General features: G+C 45.2%; 1 protein-coding gene across 1 annotated transcript; it reads right to left on the reverse strand.

Moving 5' to 3' along the window:
• Window positions 1–5,102: 5,102 nt before the first annotated feature.
• On the reverse strand, window positions 5,103–19,372 carry LOC147689110 (zinc finger BED domain-containing protein 5-like). The gene is made up of 4 exons (XM_086939868.1): window positions 19,283–19,372; window positions 15,718–15,792; window positions 13,953–15,374; window positions 5,103–5,150 (listed from the first exon to the last, which is right to left on the reverse strand). Exons 1-4 carry the CDS (start codon window positions 19,370–19,372, stop codon window positions 5,103–5,105), a joined length of 1,635 nt encoding a protein of 544 aa, XP_086795994.1.
• Window positions 19,373–21,060: the final 1,688 nt, after the last annotated feature.

Genomic DNA, 21,060 nt, shown 5'->3' on the forward strand with positions numbered 1-21,060 from the left:
TGTTTGGGGGATGAAGTCCCAATAGCTCTTGCAGGGTGGAGTTTACCACCCACCCCTAAAATAAAGATAAGAAACTAGCAGAAAGAGGCAAAATAAAGGTGAGAAATGAGCAGAAAGCTGCAAAATAGTGTTAGAAATAAGCAGAAAGGGGCAAACTAGCAGGCAGAATGAGCAGAAAGAAGCAAAATAGAGGTCAGAAATGAGCAGCAAGAGGGAAAATAGAACTCAGAAATTAGCAAAAAGGTCAGGAGCGAGCAGAAAGAAGCACAAAACAGGCAGAATGAGCAGAGAAGAGGCAGAAAATGAGTTGAAAATGAGCAGAGGAGGCACAGAACCAAAGAGGGCGGTTAGCAAGCTGGATAGGTGGACTGCCACAGGGGGAGCTGGGGCAACCTGCTACAATGTGCCCGTGTTAAACCTGGCACCATTGGCATGGGTCTCCCTTCCATTTTTACTGTTGCCTCATGTCTTTCTGCTGGTGTGAGATGCTTTGGGAACTGTGCCACTGCTATTTAGTGCCACAGTGCAAGTGCTCCCTATTGTAAATTGATGTATTAATCAGTGGTTCCATGTTTGACTATTTGGTTTACTTGCCAGACTCTAGTCAAGTGCACTGAGTGTGCCCAGGGCGTGTAAATCCAAATGCTACTGGTGGGCCTGCAGCACTGCTTGTGCCACCCACAGATGCAGCCTTGTAAAATGTGTCTAAGGTCTGCCTTTGCAGAGCCTGCATGCAGTCTGGTACTGTTATGCTGACTGGGAAAGTGCACCCGCTTCCCAGTCCCTTAACCTTCCCTTTTCTTCATGTCAGTCACCCCTATGGTAGGTCCAAGGGCAGGGTGCATTGTAAGGATAAAGTAGGACAAGCCCTGGTGTGTGTCGCATGTCCTAACAGCGAATTACAGCCTTTTTCGTTTTTCACTATTGCAAGGCTACCTGTTCTCCATAGGCCAGAGTTATTGCATTTTATAATCCTAACTGTCTCAGAGAACATGGTAGAAATTCGAGTTTAGTATGCCTGGACTCAGAATAATAAAATACATCTTTTAGTGAAGTTGGTTTTAATATTCTGTGTTTGCAAACACCACTTTTAGAAAGCAGGTATTTACTTGTCTAACGATTCAAACCTGCCTCCTCTAGGTTGTGTATTCATATGTCTGGTTTTGTGAGTGACAGTGCTGGGGAATTCCAGGAGACAGGCTGAGTCACCCGGGGGGAATAGAGAGATCTGCATCTAGATGGGAGGGAGGAGTTGCACCTGAACCTTGAATAGGGCTGTGCCTGCCTTCCACAATGCTGGCTCCATCCCCTGGGGAGCGGCTGATGTCTCTGCCCTGCACACTGAAAGAAGAGAAGCAGTCCTGTAAGCAAAGTGCTCCAGGACTGTACTTGCCTTCCACAATTCTGGCTCCACCTCCTGTGGGGTGTCTGATGTGCATGCCCTGCACTGTGCAAGGACAGGAGAAGTCTGGTAAACAGAGTGCTTCAGAACTGGTTTGGACTGGGCAAAGGCCCCTATCCCCTCAGAGAACAAAGGATTTTGGGGTATGAATATTGGGACCCTGATCCCATGAAATTAGATCACTTTTGGACTACAAGAAGAAACCTTTACTGAGGAGAGGAACCTGAAGAAACTGAGGAGAGACTATTCCCAAGCTGAAGTGCTGCTTGGGGGATTGGCCTGCAGTGGTTGCCTTACTGCCAAAGGAAGGAGAAGGGAACTTTGTGTACTTTGCTTTCAACTTGTGAAGGATCTCCAAGGGCTTGGAAAAGAGCTTGCCTCCTGCTGAATTCTCAGGATCATCAGACTTCACCCCCCAGCTTCCCAGAATTCTTTGGAAGTGCCTGCTGCTGTTTTGGGCCTTCTGAGGAACTGCGTGTCGCAAGGAGCTGGAAGCGCGACTCAATGAGAAGCGTGTTGCTGTGCCTGCCGTCGCAACTCCGAAGGAGGGTGTCGCCGCTGGAACTGTCGCACTGCACCGCATCGGAGAGAAGCATGCCGCAACGAAGAGGAAGCGTGTTGCTGTTGCTGCTGCTGCCGTTGCAACTCCAAATGAGGGTGTCGCCGCTGTAGTTGTCGCACTGCACCGCATCTGGAGAAGAATCTCGCAACGAGGTCGGAGCGCGTTGCCGTGGCTCTGCCTGCCGTCGCAACTTCGAAGGAGGGTGTCACTGCTGGAACTGTCGCTTTGCACCACATCGACCAAGAGCACCTCGCATCCCCGAGAAGCGCGCCACTGTCGGAGCTGCTGCCGTCGCATCTTGGATGTCGCCGATGTAGTTGTTGCATCGAGCGGAAGCTTCACGCACCGTGGGAGAAGAGCGTCGCCACTGGAGCTGTTGTCGTAGCATCGTAAGGGTGTTGCCGCTGCAGTCCACGCATCGAACCGAGAGCTTCTCGCATCCCCGAGAAGCGTGCCACATCTGGAAGATCTTCACGTCATTATTTCTTTGTATCTGAACTTTGCCGCATTTCCCATCGCTGCGACATTGCTTGTCGTGGAAGCGCAATGCAACGTGTCGTATCTGAGAACTGAACTGAACTAAGCTTAAATCTACCATCTTAAAGTAATCATAGTGTGTATTTTTGTTGTTTATGCTCATGTGGTAACTCTATATAAAGTCTACTTATTTTCGATATAAAACCTGTGAGGTGTCCATTTGTAGTGTTGTCACTGGGTTACTGTATCACAACTGCTTAACTTACAACGCCTCTGATGTAAAGCCCTTCTGCTCGTGCCAAGCTACCAAGGGGGTGAGCACGGGTTATTTTAGGAGTGTAATCCCCTCATCCTGACTAGAGGAGAGGGTACCTATTTGTCACACGGTCCTACATGTGCCGACTAAAGACCCCCAAATCTAACATTGGAAGCAGCGGAAGAATTGTGACTGGTGAACACAATTGGAACCTGGGGCCACATTACCGTGCAGTCGTATTTACGCCCTGACCGAATCGGAAAATGTCCATTTAAAAGAGTATTTAGAAGAATATTTGAAGATAGGATTTATTAGACCTTCTCAATCACCCGTATCGCCACCACTCTTATTTCGGTTGAAAAAAGAAGGAACTTTGCGCTCCTGCATTGATTACAGAGCATTAAATCAAGTGACCATAAAAAATCGGTACTCTCTACCATTGATATCTCAGTTACTGGATCAAGTCAAGGGTGCAAAGATATATACAAAACTTGATTTGAGAGGCGTCTATCACTTGGTGCGGGTCGCAGAAGGCGACGAGTGGTAAACGGCTTTCCGAACAAAATTTGTCCTATTTGAATACCAAGTTATACCTTACGGGTTATGCAATGCCCCAGCAGCCTTTCAGCACCTAGTCAACGACGTTTTACGAGAATTCTAGGATCAAGTGGGCGTTGTATACCTTGATGACATTTTGATTTTTTCGGATGACCTTGAAAATCACATAAAACATGTAAGAGCTATCTTACAAAAATGTTTGGAAAATCACCTTTTTGTCAAATTAGAAAAATGCATTTTCCGTGCAGCACAGGTAGAATTTCTAGGATTCATACTATCCGCAGAATGGGTAGCAATGGGCCCATCGAAGGTACAGGCCATTCAGGACTGGTCTTCAAATAAAAACGTGAAGGAAATACAAAGTTTTATTGGCTTTGCCAATTTTTACAGAAGATTTATTTCCAATTTTTCTGCAAAAGTTTCACCCATTACTCGGTTGCTAAAGAAAGGTCAACGGTTCAACTGGTCAACAGAAGCAGAGGAGGCATTTCAGTTCCTAAAGAGAGCTTTTGTTACTGCCCCAATAATAATGCATCCAGACCAGGAACATCCGTTTTATGTGGAAACCGATGCATCTGAGTTTGCCACTGGGGGAATCCTGTCTCAGAGAGACCCACATTCCGGACAACTTCATCCGGTGGCCTACAGAAGTAGAAAACTGTCTGAACCTGAGGTTAATTACTCAATAGCTGACAAAGAGCTGATAGCAGTAAAAGAGGTCTTTCAAGATTGGCATCACTACCTCCTGGGGGCTAAACATTGTGTGACAGTGTTTACGGATCATCGTAATCTACAGTTTCTAAAATTGGTCAAAACGCTCACTCCACAACAATTGAGGTGGTCCTTGTATTTTTCGAAATTCAATTTTGTCATCACGTACAAACCTGGAGTGAAGAATGGGAAAGCTGATGCTTTATCCAGGATGAATGTATCGGAAGAAACAAGGACTCTCCCAATTGATCCCATTGTACTCTTGGATAAAATCATCGGAACAATTAATCTAGAAGATTTTGCTCAAGAAATCCGAAATCAATGTCCAGTCACGGAGCTAGAAAGTTGGGTTGGAGAAGGTTCAAGAAATACTCTGGAAAATGGTCTTCCGTATATGGACGGCCTACTATACCTACCCACAAAGAACCTACAGGAAAAGGAGATGAAAAACTGTCATGATGACCGCATGGCGGGTCATAAGGGCACAAAAAAGACCTTGAAGTTGTTAAAGAGATTCTTTTGGTGGACGGGTATGGCCACTCAGGTGGGGCAGTATGTTTCAACCTGTGAGATATGTATCAAAGGGAAACCATGTTGACAAGCCCTACAAGGATTATTACAACCAATGCCTAATGCACCCTATCTGTGGCACACCGTGTCCCTGGATCTCATTGTGGATCTTGCCGCCAGTCAGGGTTACATGGCCATTTTGGTGCTAGTCGATTCCTTTTCCAAAATGAGCCACTTCATACCGTTAAAGGCCGTCCCTACGACATCAAGATTGGTTCACATTTTCAATCAAAATGTTGTTAGAGCTCAAGGGTCCCACAAATAATAATTCCAGATCGGGGCGCCCAATTTGTATCCAGGTTTTGGAAAATGTTTTTGCACAACTTAGGAGTTGACACTCTGTATTCTACCAGTTTCCACCCTGAGACGGACGGCCAGACAGAAAGGGTAAATCAAGCGATAGAGCAGTTTTTGAGGCTGTATTTGCTGGAACAGGAGGGTAACTGGTCAGATTTGCTGGGGACGGCTGAGTTTGCATACAACAACGCCATACATGACTCGACATGGTACACTCCATTTTTTTTAAACTCAGGAAGACATCCTAACTTAGTTGTGGGTAAAAAAGATTAATTAGTGCCCTCTGTGAAAGAGTTAGTATTAGAATTGGAGAGTTCCTATAAAAAGGCCCAAAAGAATTTACAAAAAGCAAAAGAATCATATAAGAGACAGGCGGATAAGATAAGGAGAGTGGGTGCTAAGTTTGAGGTAGGAAATCAGGTCTGGTTATCTACTAAACATCTGAAACTAAAAGGGAACAGGAAATTTCAACTCTGGTTCATTGGTCCATTTAAGGTTCAAAAAGTGATCAATCCTGTAGTGGGTAAGTTACAGTTACCTAGGCGGTTAAAAATTCACCCAGCTTTTCACATCTCACTATTAAAGAAAAATCCCCCAAATTCCAGACTCAAAGAGACCCCAATGCCAGTGTGTAATGACCAGATTTTCAGACCAGATAGAACCAGCTCACTGAGCAACACCAACCTGGCCAAAACGTAACCACCTCCCTCCTCAGGACCCATCTATCCAGGCACCTGGGTACCTACCTAAGGATGGGGATTTCGCAATATACAAGCTCATATCATCAGAAACACTACTAAATCTATAGGGATTACTAAGAATACTCACTGATTACTAAGGACGTCCATGCCCTACACCACACTCATACCTCATAGTCTCGCGACCACATGGGTCCAGACTAATCTACCCTGGGGCAGTTCTGATTATCTACCATTACACACTGATTACCCTCAGTGCTCACTCGACACGCAATCCGGCGTGTCTACACACTGAGCTGCAGCCCCAGTTCTCTCTTTTTATCTGGTCCACAATCCGGCGGACCTACACACCGTATCCTCCCGGTGCTCGCTCACTTACAACATGGTCCACAATCCGGCGGACCTACACACCGTATCCTCCCGGTGCTCGCTCACTTACAACATGATCCACAATCCGGCGGATCTACACACTGACTACCCTCAGTGCTCACTCAAGCCGCAATCTTGCGGGTATACACACTGACCACAATCAGTGCTCTCACTAATGCCACTTACCAATGACGACCACTTTCCTATGAATACCTTCACCTCTCTCTCTATGTTGGGAAGTCTCTTTCGCTATTCACTAAGGGTTAGCTACTACAATAATATTATGGGTTGGCCGAATCACTTAGTGTCAATAATTCCCTAGCTCAAGGGCTCCTCTCTCTCCCTAATTATTCAGTGGCTACTTACCGGATCAGGGGCAGCATCTGTTCTGGCTGTAACACCTGACTAGAAGAAAAGGTTACCTGTGCTTTAAGAACAATAGACACTCACTGTATGCAGGAGTATAAAACGCTCTCTATCATAAGAACAACACATGCACACTAGTTCACTAAGAACTGGGGTAGCTTTATTACAAAATAGCAATAGAATGCACATACACAAATCTGCGGGGTCTCTACAACTAACAGGAACTTTAACACACCGCTGAAAGAAAAGGATTAGACATACAATAGCCTAGGGAATAAAGCACTAATATAACAAAACCGATATCACCTGGTTAGTATGAAGTCTTGCTCTAGCTGTCATCTGGGCTCCTCTCTCGTCTGTGCCTTAGCTCGTCTTAGATTCTCTCCTGCACTCTTGGACACACATCTGCGCTGATCACTTTGCACTGGACTCCTCTCTCCCACGGACTCTCTCCACCTTCCAACTTCAATCTAATGGTTTCTGCCGCTCTGATAACTGTTCGCTCCACTAGCTTTTCTTCACACTGTGTTTGATTACTTCCATGCCAATGTCCAATTAACTCCAGCTGCTCCCACAGATTAATCCACGATATAACTTCAGTCTCTTCTAAAAGGCATTACTTCAGACTACAGCTATTCACAACTCCTCCTGATAAGTAACTGCTTCTGACTGCTTCCTTCAGTTCCATCTCACTGACTGTCTGTTTGTCTTCTCTCTGTTCCAAGCATCTTCTGTCTCTTCTCCTCCTGCAACTCCACTCCTCTCCTCTGCGCCAATTCAACATAAACTCTTTCTGATTCTCCACTCCTTCTGCAACTCCAGCTCAACTGCCTTCAGCTCAAACTCTTTCCGCTCCTCCAACTCAACCAACACTCTCCGCTCCTCCAACTCAACTCAACTAACTGACTCCGCCTCTGCACTTCACTATTATAGAATGCTCTTCCCTCATGGAAATTTACAACAGAGGGCTGCCTCCCACCGAATTCCTGTGCCAGCTCCAGGGCCCCTTGCGCAGCCGCAGTGACCATCTGCATGTTACGTATGGGCCCAAGAGACAAACACATTCCTCGGCTAAGAACCAGTCCTGGCTGGTTTTTCCCTAGCACACAACAGCCTTAACTATAAACATTACCTTTCCCCTTTAAGCATCTCAGCTCTGCAGGGATAGAAAGCAAAATGAAGTCTCTCTAGTTCTGGGCCTTGTAGGCCTGAGAAGGATGAAATAACCCTTAACTCTGTCAGAGTACCTACATAAACCATACCAATGTGTAATATAAAGTCAGGACCACAGGATCCACCCTCTACTATAGGCAAAATAATGAAAGGCAAAGCCAATAGGCAATAGATGGATTAGAGTAAGGGATCTATCATCATATAAAGCAGCTATCCTCTTCTAGGTCTGGAAGAAAGGGCTTAAAAGAGCCAACACAAGCTAAGAATACATATAATGGATGTGAGCAAGTTTAAAGTCTTTATCACTCCAAAATAGAGCCAAAAAACCCATCAAGACACAGTGATAGTAGAATCCGGTGAGGAATATGAGGTTAGCAAGACCCTAGATTCAAAAATTTCCAGAAACAGACTGTACTATTTAATTGAATGGAAGGGGTTTGGAACAGAGGAAAGTTCCTGGGAGCCTTCTTAGAATGTCCATATCACCAGGCTGATTAAAAAATTCCACAAAGAACATCCCACAAATCCAAAAATTGGGGAACCCCATTTGGAGGGAGGTACTGTCAGGATTACTGGGACTACCACTCCAGGTTCAATGAGAAACAGGTTAAAGAATGTGCGCTTGGTGACAGGGCAGAGAAATCCAGGCAAGGTCAAGCGTCACCAAGTTTCTGTTCTGTTCCTCCGACGCTGTATGGAAAGTATCAGGGATTCCTACCCTCGAGGGGCGGTTTTGACGCAGCCGACAAGTTTTAGGGTAGCGGTCCAATTGTTGCGGGCTCACGACCACTAGAATGGTCATTGCACATGCTCAGTAAAGGAGCTGCGCACTTCAACCGTTTCTTCGTGTGAGGAGCAAGTATCTCCTTCTCGCACAGACAAATTTGGAGTTTTGTGGGACGCAAGTCGTGTCTCATTTTCTTTCAGTTTAGTGTCTGACGAATAAAGAAGAAAGAAGAACGCATGCATGACGAGGGAGTGTTCAGCTCATGAGGCAAGTCAACGGAATTCTTCCAGCAAGCCTTCTGAGGTAAACGCTTATCTTAAGAGACTTTTGGAGCCTGTCTTCAACCAACGTTTCCTAGTAGTAAGGAATTCATTACTTGTTATGCTTATGTATACGCCGCAGGAGAATAATGCAGCGTTAATCTACAAGACTGTAGTATTGTCATATTATAAGAAACGAGCATTATATCTGTTAACTACCAAGAGAGTAGGAACCACACGCACATTAAGGTAAGGGGTAAATACAAGAACAGTTAAATAAACAATAATAATAAATCACAAATAAATCACAAATATAAAAGTACGCTATAATTTACTCTTATCTTGTACAGATACTCGTGTGCTTCCAGCTCATCAACAAAATAGAGAGTGGCAATAGCCTGGGTCAAAGAGGGTAAATATTTAGAACTAGAAAACTTGTAGTAATAATTGTCTGAAAGAATTGTAAAGCAGAAGAGTGTATTCAATGCATGCTATCCCCACAGGTACAGTTTTCAAGACGTAAGCTGCTTGACCCGAAGCGGACAAGGACTCACATTCTTCAACGCCGAGGCTGTCTCTCTGTCTCTCCCATTCCCCTTTCCCCCGTGTCCGAGCGGTCAGCCAGAAGTTATAACTTTTGGGTGGTTGTTGTTGGGTTGTGGTGGCGTGGGGAACCGTCGACGGTTCCTGTGGTCTGACTCTGAAATCTGACTATGGGCTAGATGTAGGTAAATTAGATTTACCAATTCATAAATACCGAATTTTACTGATTCGGTGTTCATGAATCGGTAAATCTAATGTAGGTAATCATTCGGTATAAAATACCGAATTGGTAGGAATCGGTATTTACCCTTTCAGTAATTACTGAATCGGTATTTGCCATTGATTCCTATGGGCCTTAAAGCCCATAGGAATCAATGGCAAATACCGATTCGGTAATTACCGAACCTGTAAAAATACCGAATTGCCAAGGGGGACAGGGTGTCACTTTGAAACCCTGTAGCAACCCTGTTTCTGGCTTGTGTGCCATGTGGCACACATACATGCTCTAAGGGCACAGGTGTACATGCACAGATGTGCATGTACACAGTAATTCGTTATTTACCATGCAATAGTATTACATGGTAAATAACAAATTTTAGGGGCCTGTGGCACTGTTTACTGTGCCACCTACATCTGGATTTACAAAATCAGTAAAGTTACCGATTCAGTATTTTACAGAATCGGTAAATTTACTGAATCGGTAAATTTACTGATTCTGTAAATCTCAAGCCCCCTACATGTCAAACACCAAATACCGGTCGGTAACGGCCGAAATCGGCCTTTACTGACCAGTATTTGGTCTCCTACATCTGGCCCATGGACTTAGTGTTGAGAGTGTGTATACGATTGTTACACATAAGACTGTATGCAGAGTTTCAGGTTGTGTAGAAACACCCTGTTCCCTTTGTTTGTAAAGGGAACTCAATCACTTCAATAGATTCCATGCACGTTAAAATGCAGGTTGTTGTTGTAGACAGAGCCCATGTTATGGTCTCTGAGGAAAGCAGAAACAGTTTTATTAACATGATTCCTGGCTTTGTCAATCTGTGGACAGAATTGATTAGACCACTTCCATTTCTGTCTTTGCCATATGTCAGAGGACACCTAGACAGTGTGAGGGAAAAGCATAATCAGTTCAGTAAAGGTATCCTTTATTTGGATTTCCAATCCAACTCCAGTTAATGTGCTTAGGTTATTGCCATCACAGTGCACAATCGTGAGGTCAGGGGCAGGTGAATCCGCAATGCTTTTAAACAAAGATAGTAATTGGGTAAACTTTAATTCCTCTCTGTCCAATCAAAGTAATGTTCACATTAGCCAAACCTAAGTCCCTGGTAATACTTATCTTTCTTGCTGCCTCAGTAGCCCAATAGACATAGCTGTGGCAAACAATTCACGCTCTAAGCATTTTGAGGTGAATGAGCAATAGCAGTCAGGAGAAGGCTGGAGTTGAATGAGAAAGTTTTCCAAACGAAAAGCAGTTAAAACGGAGGTACTTTAAAAAAAAAGATATATTTCATTGGATGCTGTCAGCATGCAAGTGAATAAAAGTAAGGTAGTATTTTGGATGCAGTAGCTAGAAGTTCTATTATTGACTGTTGTTTAAATAAAGAAATGTAATACAGACATGAATATGCTTTTGAATTTGTGGAGTAAACCACACCTGCTGCACCACATTTGGAAGCGGCATGTTCCTTCTAGAATGTCCTGTGAACTTGTGACTTACTGATTCCACTAGTTTTCTAGGTACAATGAGCTAAGAGTGTATTGGGGGAAAGGGTGTTAAAAAAACAGATTTATTTTAAAGGAGTTGAGGAGCTATGACACAATTTAAGTAATTGTCAATTTTAATTTCTAAATCAGGACTATGTAATAAACTGTTGTGCAGTATTTAAATTTAAAAAAAACCTGAAGCTAAATATATGTTTTAACTCCCGTTTTTTTCTTGCTCCAATATGATTGCAAAAACATTGCGTACACACAGAGACTGGAACCTTGTTTTGAAAGAGAAGGAAAGGTTTAACAGATGCTAACCATTCACAAGTGGAGATACAGTAGTCTAGAATGAAAGACATGATTTCATTTGCTGCCTTTCACATGATGATAGAGTGGAGCGTTGAAGAGGTTGTCATTTTATAGTTGCTTTCTATGGTAGTGGTGTACCAATCTTGTACTAAGTTTTTACAAATGTTAACCGTGTCAAAACTATCCAGAAACAGCTGAAACCATCATATAGTCTACAAACTCAATTCACTGGTAGGTATAGAACTTTTTAATTATTGAAACAATGTACATTAGAAATGAAGATGTATATGGTAGTGTGATGAAAAAGAGTATCACAGTGTTATGTTATGTTAAAGGTTCTTGTATAGCGCATGTACACCATCATGGCACTGAAGTCCAGGAGAAACCGCTGCAAAGGAGATTTAGCCATATGCTTGTCCGAACAGCCAGGTCTTTAACTGTTTCCTAAACAGAGCATAAGAAGTCAAAGATCTAATCTCCAGAGGGAGAGAATTCCAGAATTGGGGAGCCAGGCCCACACATCTTAATCCCCTGTATTTCTTCTGTTTTGAAGATGGGATGACCAATAGATTCAAATGAGAATACCTAAGTTCCCGTAGAGGAACATAGTGCTGAATCTGGGAGGATATAAATGCTGGCCTGCTGCCATGTAGAGCCTTAAAGGTAAGCATGGGCGTAAAATCCGTTGATTTTGCGAAATGTGCGGATTTTCTGCAATCTCGCGAAATTGCAGAAAAATCAGCGAAATTGCGTGCGGTACAGATTTTCAAAAACTGAAGTACATGAAGCACTTACAGGGTTACAGCAGGTGCCCAAGTTGAAGCTAATTTCTTTGTAACCGTTTACACAATGGTTACAAAGAAATTAACTTCAACTTGCTGTAACCCTGTAAGTGCTTCCTGAGCGGCGCCTCCAGAGTTTTTGCCTACTTGCAACTATTCTCTGACCCTGCTCTGACCCTCGAAGCAGGTTCAGAGAATAGTTACAAGTATGGCACAATGCTCCAGGCTGTCACAAAAATTAAACCACAACACGAAGCTCTTACAGATAAGGAAGCAGGTGCCGGACTTGAAGCTCAAATTCAGTAACACATTAACCAGCCCCCGGTTGAGGCTGAACAGGTGTGCTTTCTCCCCATAATCTACAGTGGTGAACCAGAGGGTGCTGTGATGAACCGGACGTTGCAGTTGTGAACCAGAGGGTGCTGTGATGAACCAGAGGGTGGCCGTGGTGAACCAGAGGGTGCTGTGATGAATCAGAGGGTGGCAGTGGTGAACCAGAGGGTGGCAGTGGTAAACCAGAGGGTGTCAGTGATGAACCAGAGGGTGGCAGTGTTGAACCAGAGGGTGGCAGTGATGAACCAGACGGTGGCAGTGATGAACCAGAGGGTGGCAGTGATGAACCAGAGGGTGGCGCTGCTAAACTGCCCGGGAGCCCTGTGGGTGTGAGCCCCCGCGCTGCTGAGCTGCCAAGGGGTTGTGAGCCCACACGCTACTGAACTGCCCCGGGACCCAGTGGGTGAGAGTCCCCATGCTGCTGAACAGCCCCGGAGCCCTCTCAGTGTGAAAATCATTTGTGCTCAATTGCCTGGGAGCCCTCTAGGTGTGAGCACACAGTTTGATAAGTGCCCCCTGCCCCAAGTACATATATACCCGTACTGCACAGCACCATTATGCTCTTGCACCATGAAGTATGGTGCCAGGATGCTCCCGATCCATGTAAGTGGTACCACCGTCTGGTGCAGTCAAAATGTAAAGTCATAACTTGCTACACAGCACCAATAAACACGTGTCCCCCCTGGCACCATTATGCGCATGTGCCAGGCGTGGAGCACCCGCATGCCACTGCACCCTACTGCCCAGAGCCAGCATATGCCTGTACGGGGCAGTTTAGAATGATATGGGACATTGTCCAGCAGCAGCAGCTGCATGCGCCTGAACCCACTGAGCAGGATCAGAATGGCTTTGTACCAACACGCGCAGCAGAGCTATTTTGGACATCTGAAGGATTCTGGGGTCCTGTGCCAACGTATTTTTGCATCCATAAGTTTCCGGGCGCCATCCCTGTGTAGCTCCTGTGACCAGGAGGCTACTTTCTCCTCATCTGCTGCTCTGCTCCGTCTCTGACCCTTTATAAACAAGATACATGTGAACTCGGATAGAAGCACCGCCCGTTTGGCCCGTCCACCACACACTAGCGCAGAGGTCTTCAAACTTTTGTAGGTTGAGCCCCCCCTGCCTAATTTTTTTAAATGTCGGGCCCCCCCCACCACCTGACAGAAATTTCTGGAATCTGGTAAACTACATAATTGATCGCCACCCGCGTGTCCCGCCCATATCCGGTAAATAATGTTCAACGCAATAAGAGTTTAGTTAACTGTAGGTTTGTGAGTGGGTGTGGTTAAATCACAGAGGCTTATTACACAGCTCGAAACAAAATTTTCCAAGATAAAATGTGCGTAAATTGTTTTTACTAGGATGCTGTTTTACAAATGACAGATTTATAATAACACCACGAACATTAATGTGATGGGTGTGCCTGTTTTTCACCACAGAGACGGTCAATCTGCGGATGGATTTTTGCCACTGCTATCCTCAGGTTGTGCTCCACATCCAGTCTTGAACGGTACTTGGTCTTTAGTACCGCAAGTGCTGAGAACCCAATCTCACATAAATAGGACGAGCTGAAAGGCAAGATAGTTTTGATGGCAGTTTCTTGCAAAGCTGAATATTCTGCAGAAATTTTCAGCCAAAACTCTCCCAGTGAGACTTTGCTGAAATTCATCTGCAGAGTGCGGTCACTTTGGAGATCAATCAGTTCTTCCTGCATACGGATTGGGAGATGGCTTGTCACCTCTGCCAGAAATGGTTGAAAGACCCAGTCATTTAAGTGATCGTTGTCCTCCGGAAAATACTTTTGCAAACTGTCCCTGAGAGAAGTCAGATGCTTTTTTATTACCTCAGCAACACTTGGAAGTTCATATTCAGTCTCCGCAAGAGCATCTACTAAACATGGAAACTGCTCAAACAGGCCATCTTCAACTAGTCTTCTCCATAATTCAAGCTTCTTCTTGAATGCCGTTATTCTTTTATTCATGTTAAAGGAAGTCATGTCAGCTCCTTGCAGAGACAGATTTAAGGAATTTAATTTCTCAAAAATGTCAGCAAGGTATGCTAGAAGTACAAGCCAGCGGGGATTGCATAGTTGTTCTGCTTTGCAGGGGTCCAAACACAGAAGAAACTGCCGTACTTCATTCCTTAATTCAAAGATGGGAGACAGCACTTTGCCCCGGGATAGCCACCGCACTTCTGTATGAAACAGCAAGCCATCATGCTCAGCTCCCATTTCTGCACATAAAATTGCAAATAGGCGAGCTCTTGTGGGATGGGTCTTTATAAAATGTACTATTTTTACGGCAGAATTCACCACATCCTCTAGTTCGCTGTCCATGTTTCGAACAGCAAGGGCTTCCCGGTGTATCATGCAGTGGGTCCAAAGAATATGTGGAGCCACTTTCAATACGTTAGCTTTTAGGCCAGCCCTGGCACCACACATTGAAGGAGCACCATCTGTGCAGATTCCAACACAGTTATCCCATTTTAAGCCATGGATATTCAGGAAGTCATTGATCAAGGCAAACAAATCGGATCCTGTTGCCCGCCCCTTGATTGGTTCGCAAAATAAAAAATCTTCTAATACAAGTGTTTCATAACAGTAACGAACATATGCAATTAAATGGGCATCCTTTGACACAACAGTTGCTTTATCCAGCTGTAAGGCAAACAAACTTGATTTCAACCTGGCTATGAGCTGTCCCTGGATATTTTCTGACATGTCAGCGATGCGGCGGCAAACTGTTGTATCTGAGAGTGATATACTTTTGAACTTCTCTGCTGCTTTTTCACCAAGCATTGTCCTAGCAACGTCGAGAAATGCTGGGAGAATCACCTTTTCTCCATCTACAAAGGGCCTTTTGTTTTTAGCAATGTGGTATGCTACTTGGTATGATGCTTTTAATGCAGTTGCAGGAGTATTTCCCACTTGTTTCTCAGCTTCTTTCTGCTGGGTTATCTCTGTCAACTTCCTGGCAAAAAAATCTCTGCCTTTTCCTGCTAGTGACCCATGTTTCGTTTCAAAGTGCCGCCTTAGTTTGGTTGGCTTCAAGCTGTCGTTAGCTAAGATCACGCCACAAATCACACACTGCGGTCTACTTTCTCCACTAACAACAATGCAGGTGAAACCAATATCCAAATAGGAGGAATCATATTTCCTTGTTTTTGCAGCTTTTCTCTCTCCGTCGCTTTCTGTTTCAGCCTTCCGCTTGAGCACTCTACCATCTTTTTGGAGAAGAAAACGATCCATATCAAATGCTTGCTCAACCTAAGATGCAAAATTTGAAGCTGCATGTTAATGAATAGTAAATGGCTGCAATTTTACAGCTGCATGACGTACAGGAGATCTTTAACTTTGTAGTTGCAAAAAAAAAATCTTTAAAAAAAATCTTGTTTCAAATAAAATAAATTTGGATAAAAGCATAAGTCTGTGGCAAGTGTCAAATCAGTAATTCCAGTTCATCCAGGCTTTACGTAGGTGCTCCCAAAATTGCTGCAGTATGTATATGCTGTATACCACCGATGAGGCTCTGTAAGTTACTTGTTCAAAGGTTAGTGAGGGCAAACTTCAGCACTGCCTCTTCACCCATCACTCAAAAACAAATGCGTACCTTCTTATTCACTTCCTCAGATGTTTCTTCTGCTTGAATGAGAGTCCTCAGCCTAGCGACCAAATATCTTTTTCCCTTGCAATGAAGAGAAAATGTTGAAGAAATATTACTTGCATGTTCTCAAGTTATTAGTTGACGTCCTGATGGCTGGTAAGATGGCCATGATCTGCCAGTTAAAAATTTGATTTCTGGCAGGACCACATTAGCTTTCAATTTTTTTAATTTGTTAAATTGATTGCATGTACTTCCTTGAGGCTCCTTCACTTCAATATCCCCCATACACAATACACCCACTCTCCTGTAAGCACAAATTTTATTGTACTTGTGCCATGTTAATATTTCAACACCTGTGCAGTTCCTCCTTGGACCTTTGCACAGAATCACAACTGGCACATGTGAGTAATGTAATGTGCACTCTGCAGAGAAGCGCAGGATTGGATGAGCATGCATTTTGGAACAACTTTAGGACCCAGTGATAGGCACTGTGAGACACTTGCACTGCCTTTGAATCTCAACTTCAGGTCTTAATTGTGTTTTTTTTACTGTTCGATATGGGCGCAATATTACAGACTGAATATTCCCCAAATAATTACAAACAGGTTTGGAATGGTGTAATTTAGCTTCTTTGTGGAGACCCTGGGCCTGCTGCCCTAAAGGTACCACTGAAGGCATCGCTCTGGGATGGTGACCCCTGATGGAAAAACTCTGACTTAAGTGTACCCCAACACCTCATTCCGCATTGTAAACGTCAAACAAATGTCCCCAAATGTTTTGGGATTTCCATGTGTGGAACCCAGTGTGAACAGCAGTGAAACATGAGTAAAAGGCATTTAAACCGGCTGTGCAAAACAAAAAAGAGAGGAATAAATCAAAGTTTTAATTGAGTCAACCCAAAGACCCTGTGCGGCTGCATGAATACTAATTGGCTGGTGGGGAAAAGACAGGTGCAAACTCAATGTTAGGGCAGAGTGCTCAAAGAAAGAAAACAAGTGCAAAATCTTCCAATGTTGCGACAGATACACACTCGAAATGCTGAAAATGCACACATAGAAAGTTATGTGCATACAAATAACCAATAGAACACCAGTGGGCCTAGCAGACAAGACGCTCAACTAAAACATTTAGTGCAAGGGTGGCGCTGGCACTGTTGGGATCAGTGTAACTGCAGATCCTGCAAATGGCCATGCAGAAAAGAGAGGAAAACAAGTGTTTGATATGTGATAGCAAAAAAATATGAGACATACAATAATATTGTAGCTTGGACGCATTTGATACTTGCACACGTCACTTTTTCCTCCTGTAATGTACTGTTTGCTACCTCTTGCATTTTGTTTGCAAGCTAGGTAATTGAAAATGTACCTAATAGTTTACTGCTGTGATTTATACATAAAAATAGCCAGGACAGAAATAATCATATTGCAAGTCAAAATTTATGATGGCGGCCCAATTCATTAACCCTGTACAAACCAAGGACCGAAACGGTAATTTGAGAGTGCTCCAATAGGAGAGTTTGTTTAAGTTAACACTGCAGAGTTGCCTTTAATTGAAGCACAAATAATAATCTGCAACCGTGCTCAGAAATATTTTTATTCATTTCTGGAGTATTGCTGAGCTGAAGGGTGGGTCCGGTGCCCACGTGGACTGTGACATGAGTGCATGACTTGACATTTACAAAACGTCCTATGAAGAAACAGAGCTATAGGTTTGGGGAAAAACTCAAGTAAATATTCACCACGTCTCTTCTCATTATCCAGCATTTCTTGCATCTTCCGCACAGTGAAATACTTTGCTGCCCTCTGCAAATTCAATACTTACATAAGCAGAGCATTTTGTTAGATCGAACGTGCAGAATTACAAACAATTGATTTTGTGTAATAAACGTGAGAAACCAACCTTGCAAAAACTTCTTCAACTAGATCAGATCCAAAATGACACGCACTACCGTTCAGAGGCATTTAAGCCTACTTTTCCACAACAGACCAGTGGATTAACAGAAAATGCCCCCCCCCCCAACGGGTCCCTTATGTTATCAGGGGCCCGGAATTCTTCCAGATCACATAATAGTCATTGGTTTCTGGCTCAGTTGAGGCCATCTGAAGTTGTGTGCCCGATTTGCCAGTCCAAGTTACCTCTGAACAGCGCTAAAGTAAGTAACCCCGACCTGTTTCACTGAGACATCCAAGGCAGGTAAGGAAACAAGATATCCTTTTACTATATTAATTGCCCATCATCACTCACCAGGTCAGAGCCGGGCTTTTTCATGTGGGCAGAAAGGATGAATAGCCATTGCCAGTTCAAGCCAGGTGTGGAGGAACCGGCCAAGCAGGCATTCAGTACAACACCCCCCCCCCCCACCCCCACCCCCGCCCCCCTCTGACTTCGAGAAAGTAAAAAACATACACTGAAGAATAAGACTGAAACTCCTTCCCAGCGCTGTTTGGCAGAATATCCCAGGTGACAAACGCCCGCTACTGTCAACTTCATAGCCTCGCTCGTGTACAATACTCAACAGGCTCCCGTGCCAAATCACAATACAATTACAAATGCGTACATAATTGCGGGCAAACATCAGTACACCCCCCCCTCTGACTTCGAGAAAGTCCGCGCTATGTAGCAAAACACACAAAAACGGCCGGAACACCCCCCCCCCTGACCCTGACCCTGACTTCTACAAAGTCCTCTTACCAGCAGTCCAGCGATGAGGGCTGATTCCAGTGATGATGGGGGCACACCGAGAATTCTGACGGGAGTACCGACGAGAGGCACACGCAGAGGAGAGGCGATGAGGGGCCGATTCAGCAAGCCTTCCCAGAGAGGAGGCGATGAGGGGCACTGAGTCCTTCCAGGCGATGAGGGGCAGAATTCAGCAAGCCTTCCCAGCGAGGAGGCGATGAGGGGCACTGGGTCCTTCCAGGCGACGAGGGGCAGATTTCCGCAAGACTTCCCAGCGAGGAGGCGATGAGGGGCACTGAGTCCTTCCAGGCGAGGAGGGGCAGAATTCAGCAAAGCAAAGCTTCCCAGCGAGACAAGGCGGAAACCGTCCAAAAACGAAAGCAGGAAGGAAAGGCAGCTACCTTCGAATGCAGGGGCTTTAAGGCAGCAAATTTCGCGGCACTTCCTACAATTGCAGCTGCCGCCGGTGACGTTCTGCATGCTGATTGGGACAAGCGGGAGCAGCAGGCCAATCAGACTCCTTGCGACGTGGGACTGACGAAAGCAATAAAAAAACAACCCCCCAACAAAGGAAAGCTTTTCGGTAGGAGCGCGCGCTCCCCCTGGGATGGTGGCGCGCCCCCCCCTGGGGGGCGCGCCCCACAGATTGAAGACCGCTGCACTAGCGGTATGAAACGTCTTCCCGCCCGTCCCCACTGTAATGGCCAGCTCACTCAAGAGACCTCGGCGCCTTTTGGCGCTCTGGAAAAGTTACTGGCACACATGGTCACATATTTGTACAAATGGCACAAAAATCCGCGAGTTCGCGGGAAAATTCGCGAACCCGTGGATTTGATTTGCCATTTCGCACGAATTCGTGGACCGCGAATTCACAAATCTCACCCATACTTACTTGAAGGTGATGTACCCCAGCTTGAATGCACAATGTTTGGCTACTGGAAGCCAGTGAAGTATGACCAATGATGGTGTAATATGGTGCCATTTGGCTGATGGTAAATCAGTCTCGCCACCTGATTTTGCACTAGTTGTAGATGTTTTTGTTGGTATGCCGGGTTGCTCACATAGAGTGAGTTGGTGTAGTCAATGCAAGAAATGACTAAAGCCAAAACAACATGGGTCAGGGCCTATATGGTAATACATCTACTAATCTTCCTGATCCTTCACAACTGGAAGAAGCAGGAAGAGACCATAGTGATGTGAAAAAGAATATATATCAGATGAAGTGTATCTATCAGAGGGTATGTGTTTAACATGTTAGTTCTGTTGAAAGTTTCCATGAGCAATGCCTTTAAAATGACAATTTTTTAAATGTCCAAGCATCATGTGCAGACAGACAGAGCTATATATTTACATTCTGGAAACTGTAGTACTTTTAGTCACGTTATTAAACAGGAGTAGTGTAGTCATGTATAAAACATACTTAAAAGTGCTGTGCCTGTACTGTAAAGTTATAATACTTGTTATCTACTTATTTTTTTTCACAACCAAGTTTATTGAGCAAAAGAATGACAAGCATGAGGCACCTTCCCACACCAAGGTCACCACATCAAGATCAATGTATGGATCACATACACAAGAAATACTAAGCAAGTATCAATGAAGCTCAGCTTTAAAATCCCAACTACCCATCCCAACCCCAACTACACCCCCACCCGTACCCACTATCCCCCCCCCCTTTCCACACATGTACAGAGGCAACACAGAGATGGTTCATATAAGAGAAGCAGGCATGAAGCAACCTGGGATGTGCCTTTAGGGCCAGAGACAGCGCTGCGATCAAATGTCCTCCTCCGGTTCCGCTGGGGGTTCCAAGGATAGGCCACGATAGTCAGCCCACCGCTTCCAGATCTTGAAGTGCTTGCGCGGGCAGCCCCGCGCCTCAAAAATTGGCTTCTCAAGACCCATAAAGTAGTCCAGTCCCGCCTTCCATGCCGACAGGGGGGGGGCCCTCACAGATTTCCAGGCCCGAGCCAAGTCGCGCTTAGCCACCACCAGGCCCAGAAGCAATAGGTGACGTTTATAGATGTTGCCCCCAACCCCGTCCATGACGTGCAGCAGGCCCAGCCGGTGGGTACGGGGAAGATCCCAGCCCAGGACCTCAGCCAGGCAATTCCATACACCCCTCCAGAAGCCAGCCAGGCGACCACATGACCATACTGTGTGCAACAAGGTGCCAGGCACTTCCCCACATCGCAGGCACTCCGATGACTCAATCAAACCAGCCCTCCACAGTCGGTCACGTGTGTAATAGGCACGATGTAGATACTTGAATTGTATGAGACGGAGCCGAACCGCGATAGCGGTGCCACGGGGAGACTCCAGGGCCTCTCTCCAGTCGTCCTCGTCCAGGGTGCCCACGTCCACTTCCCAGGCTTCCCGGAGGGAGCTGAGAGTAGACGAGCAGTGAATAACCAGAGTCTGGTAGATCCTGGAAACCTTCTTGTCTCCCAGGTCGCCCATAAAGACTTTCGCCTCAATTGGGCTAAACTCCGGAAGGGAGTCAAGGCCGGCAATGCTTGGGGCGAGGGCATGTCGCAGCTGTAGGTAACGGAAAAACTGGGACTGAGGCATTTGGAATTCCACTCGGAGGTCTGCAAAGGACTTGAGGGTTGCGCCGGACACGACGTGACCCAGTTGAGTGATCCCAATAGTCTCCCAACCCTCGAACCC

The sequence above is a fragment of the Lissotriton vulgaris genome, chromosome 10, assembly GCF_964263255.1.
Source record: "Lissotriton vulgaris chromosome 10, aLisVul1.2, whole genome shotgun sequence".
Lineage (NCBI taxonomy): Eukaryota > Metazoa > Chordata > Amphibia > Caudata > Salamandridae > Lissotriton > Lissotriton vulgaris.

Excerpts from the sequence above, each read along its gene's own strand:
- LOC147689110 (XM_086939868.1), bottom strand. The coding sequence starts at position 19,372 with ATGGCACCATATTACACCATCATTGGTCATACTTCACTGGCTTCCAGT. Across the intron at positions 15,375-15,717 it reads CTGAGGAAGTGAATAAGAAG|GTTGAGCAAGCATTTGATAT; the intron begins GTACGCATTTGT and ends TTTGCATCTTAG. Across the intron at positions 5,151-13,952 it reads AACTTCCAAGTGTTGCTGAG|GAACTCTCCAATTCTAATAC; the intron begins GTAATAAAAAAG and ends GCCTTTTTATAG.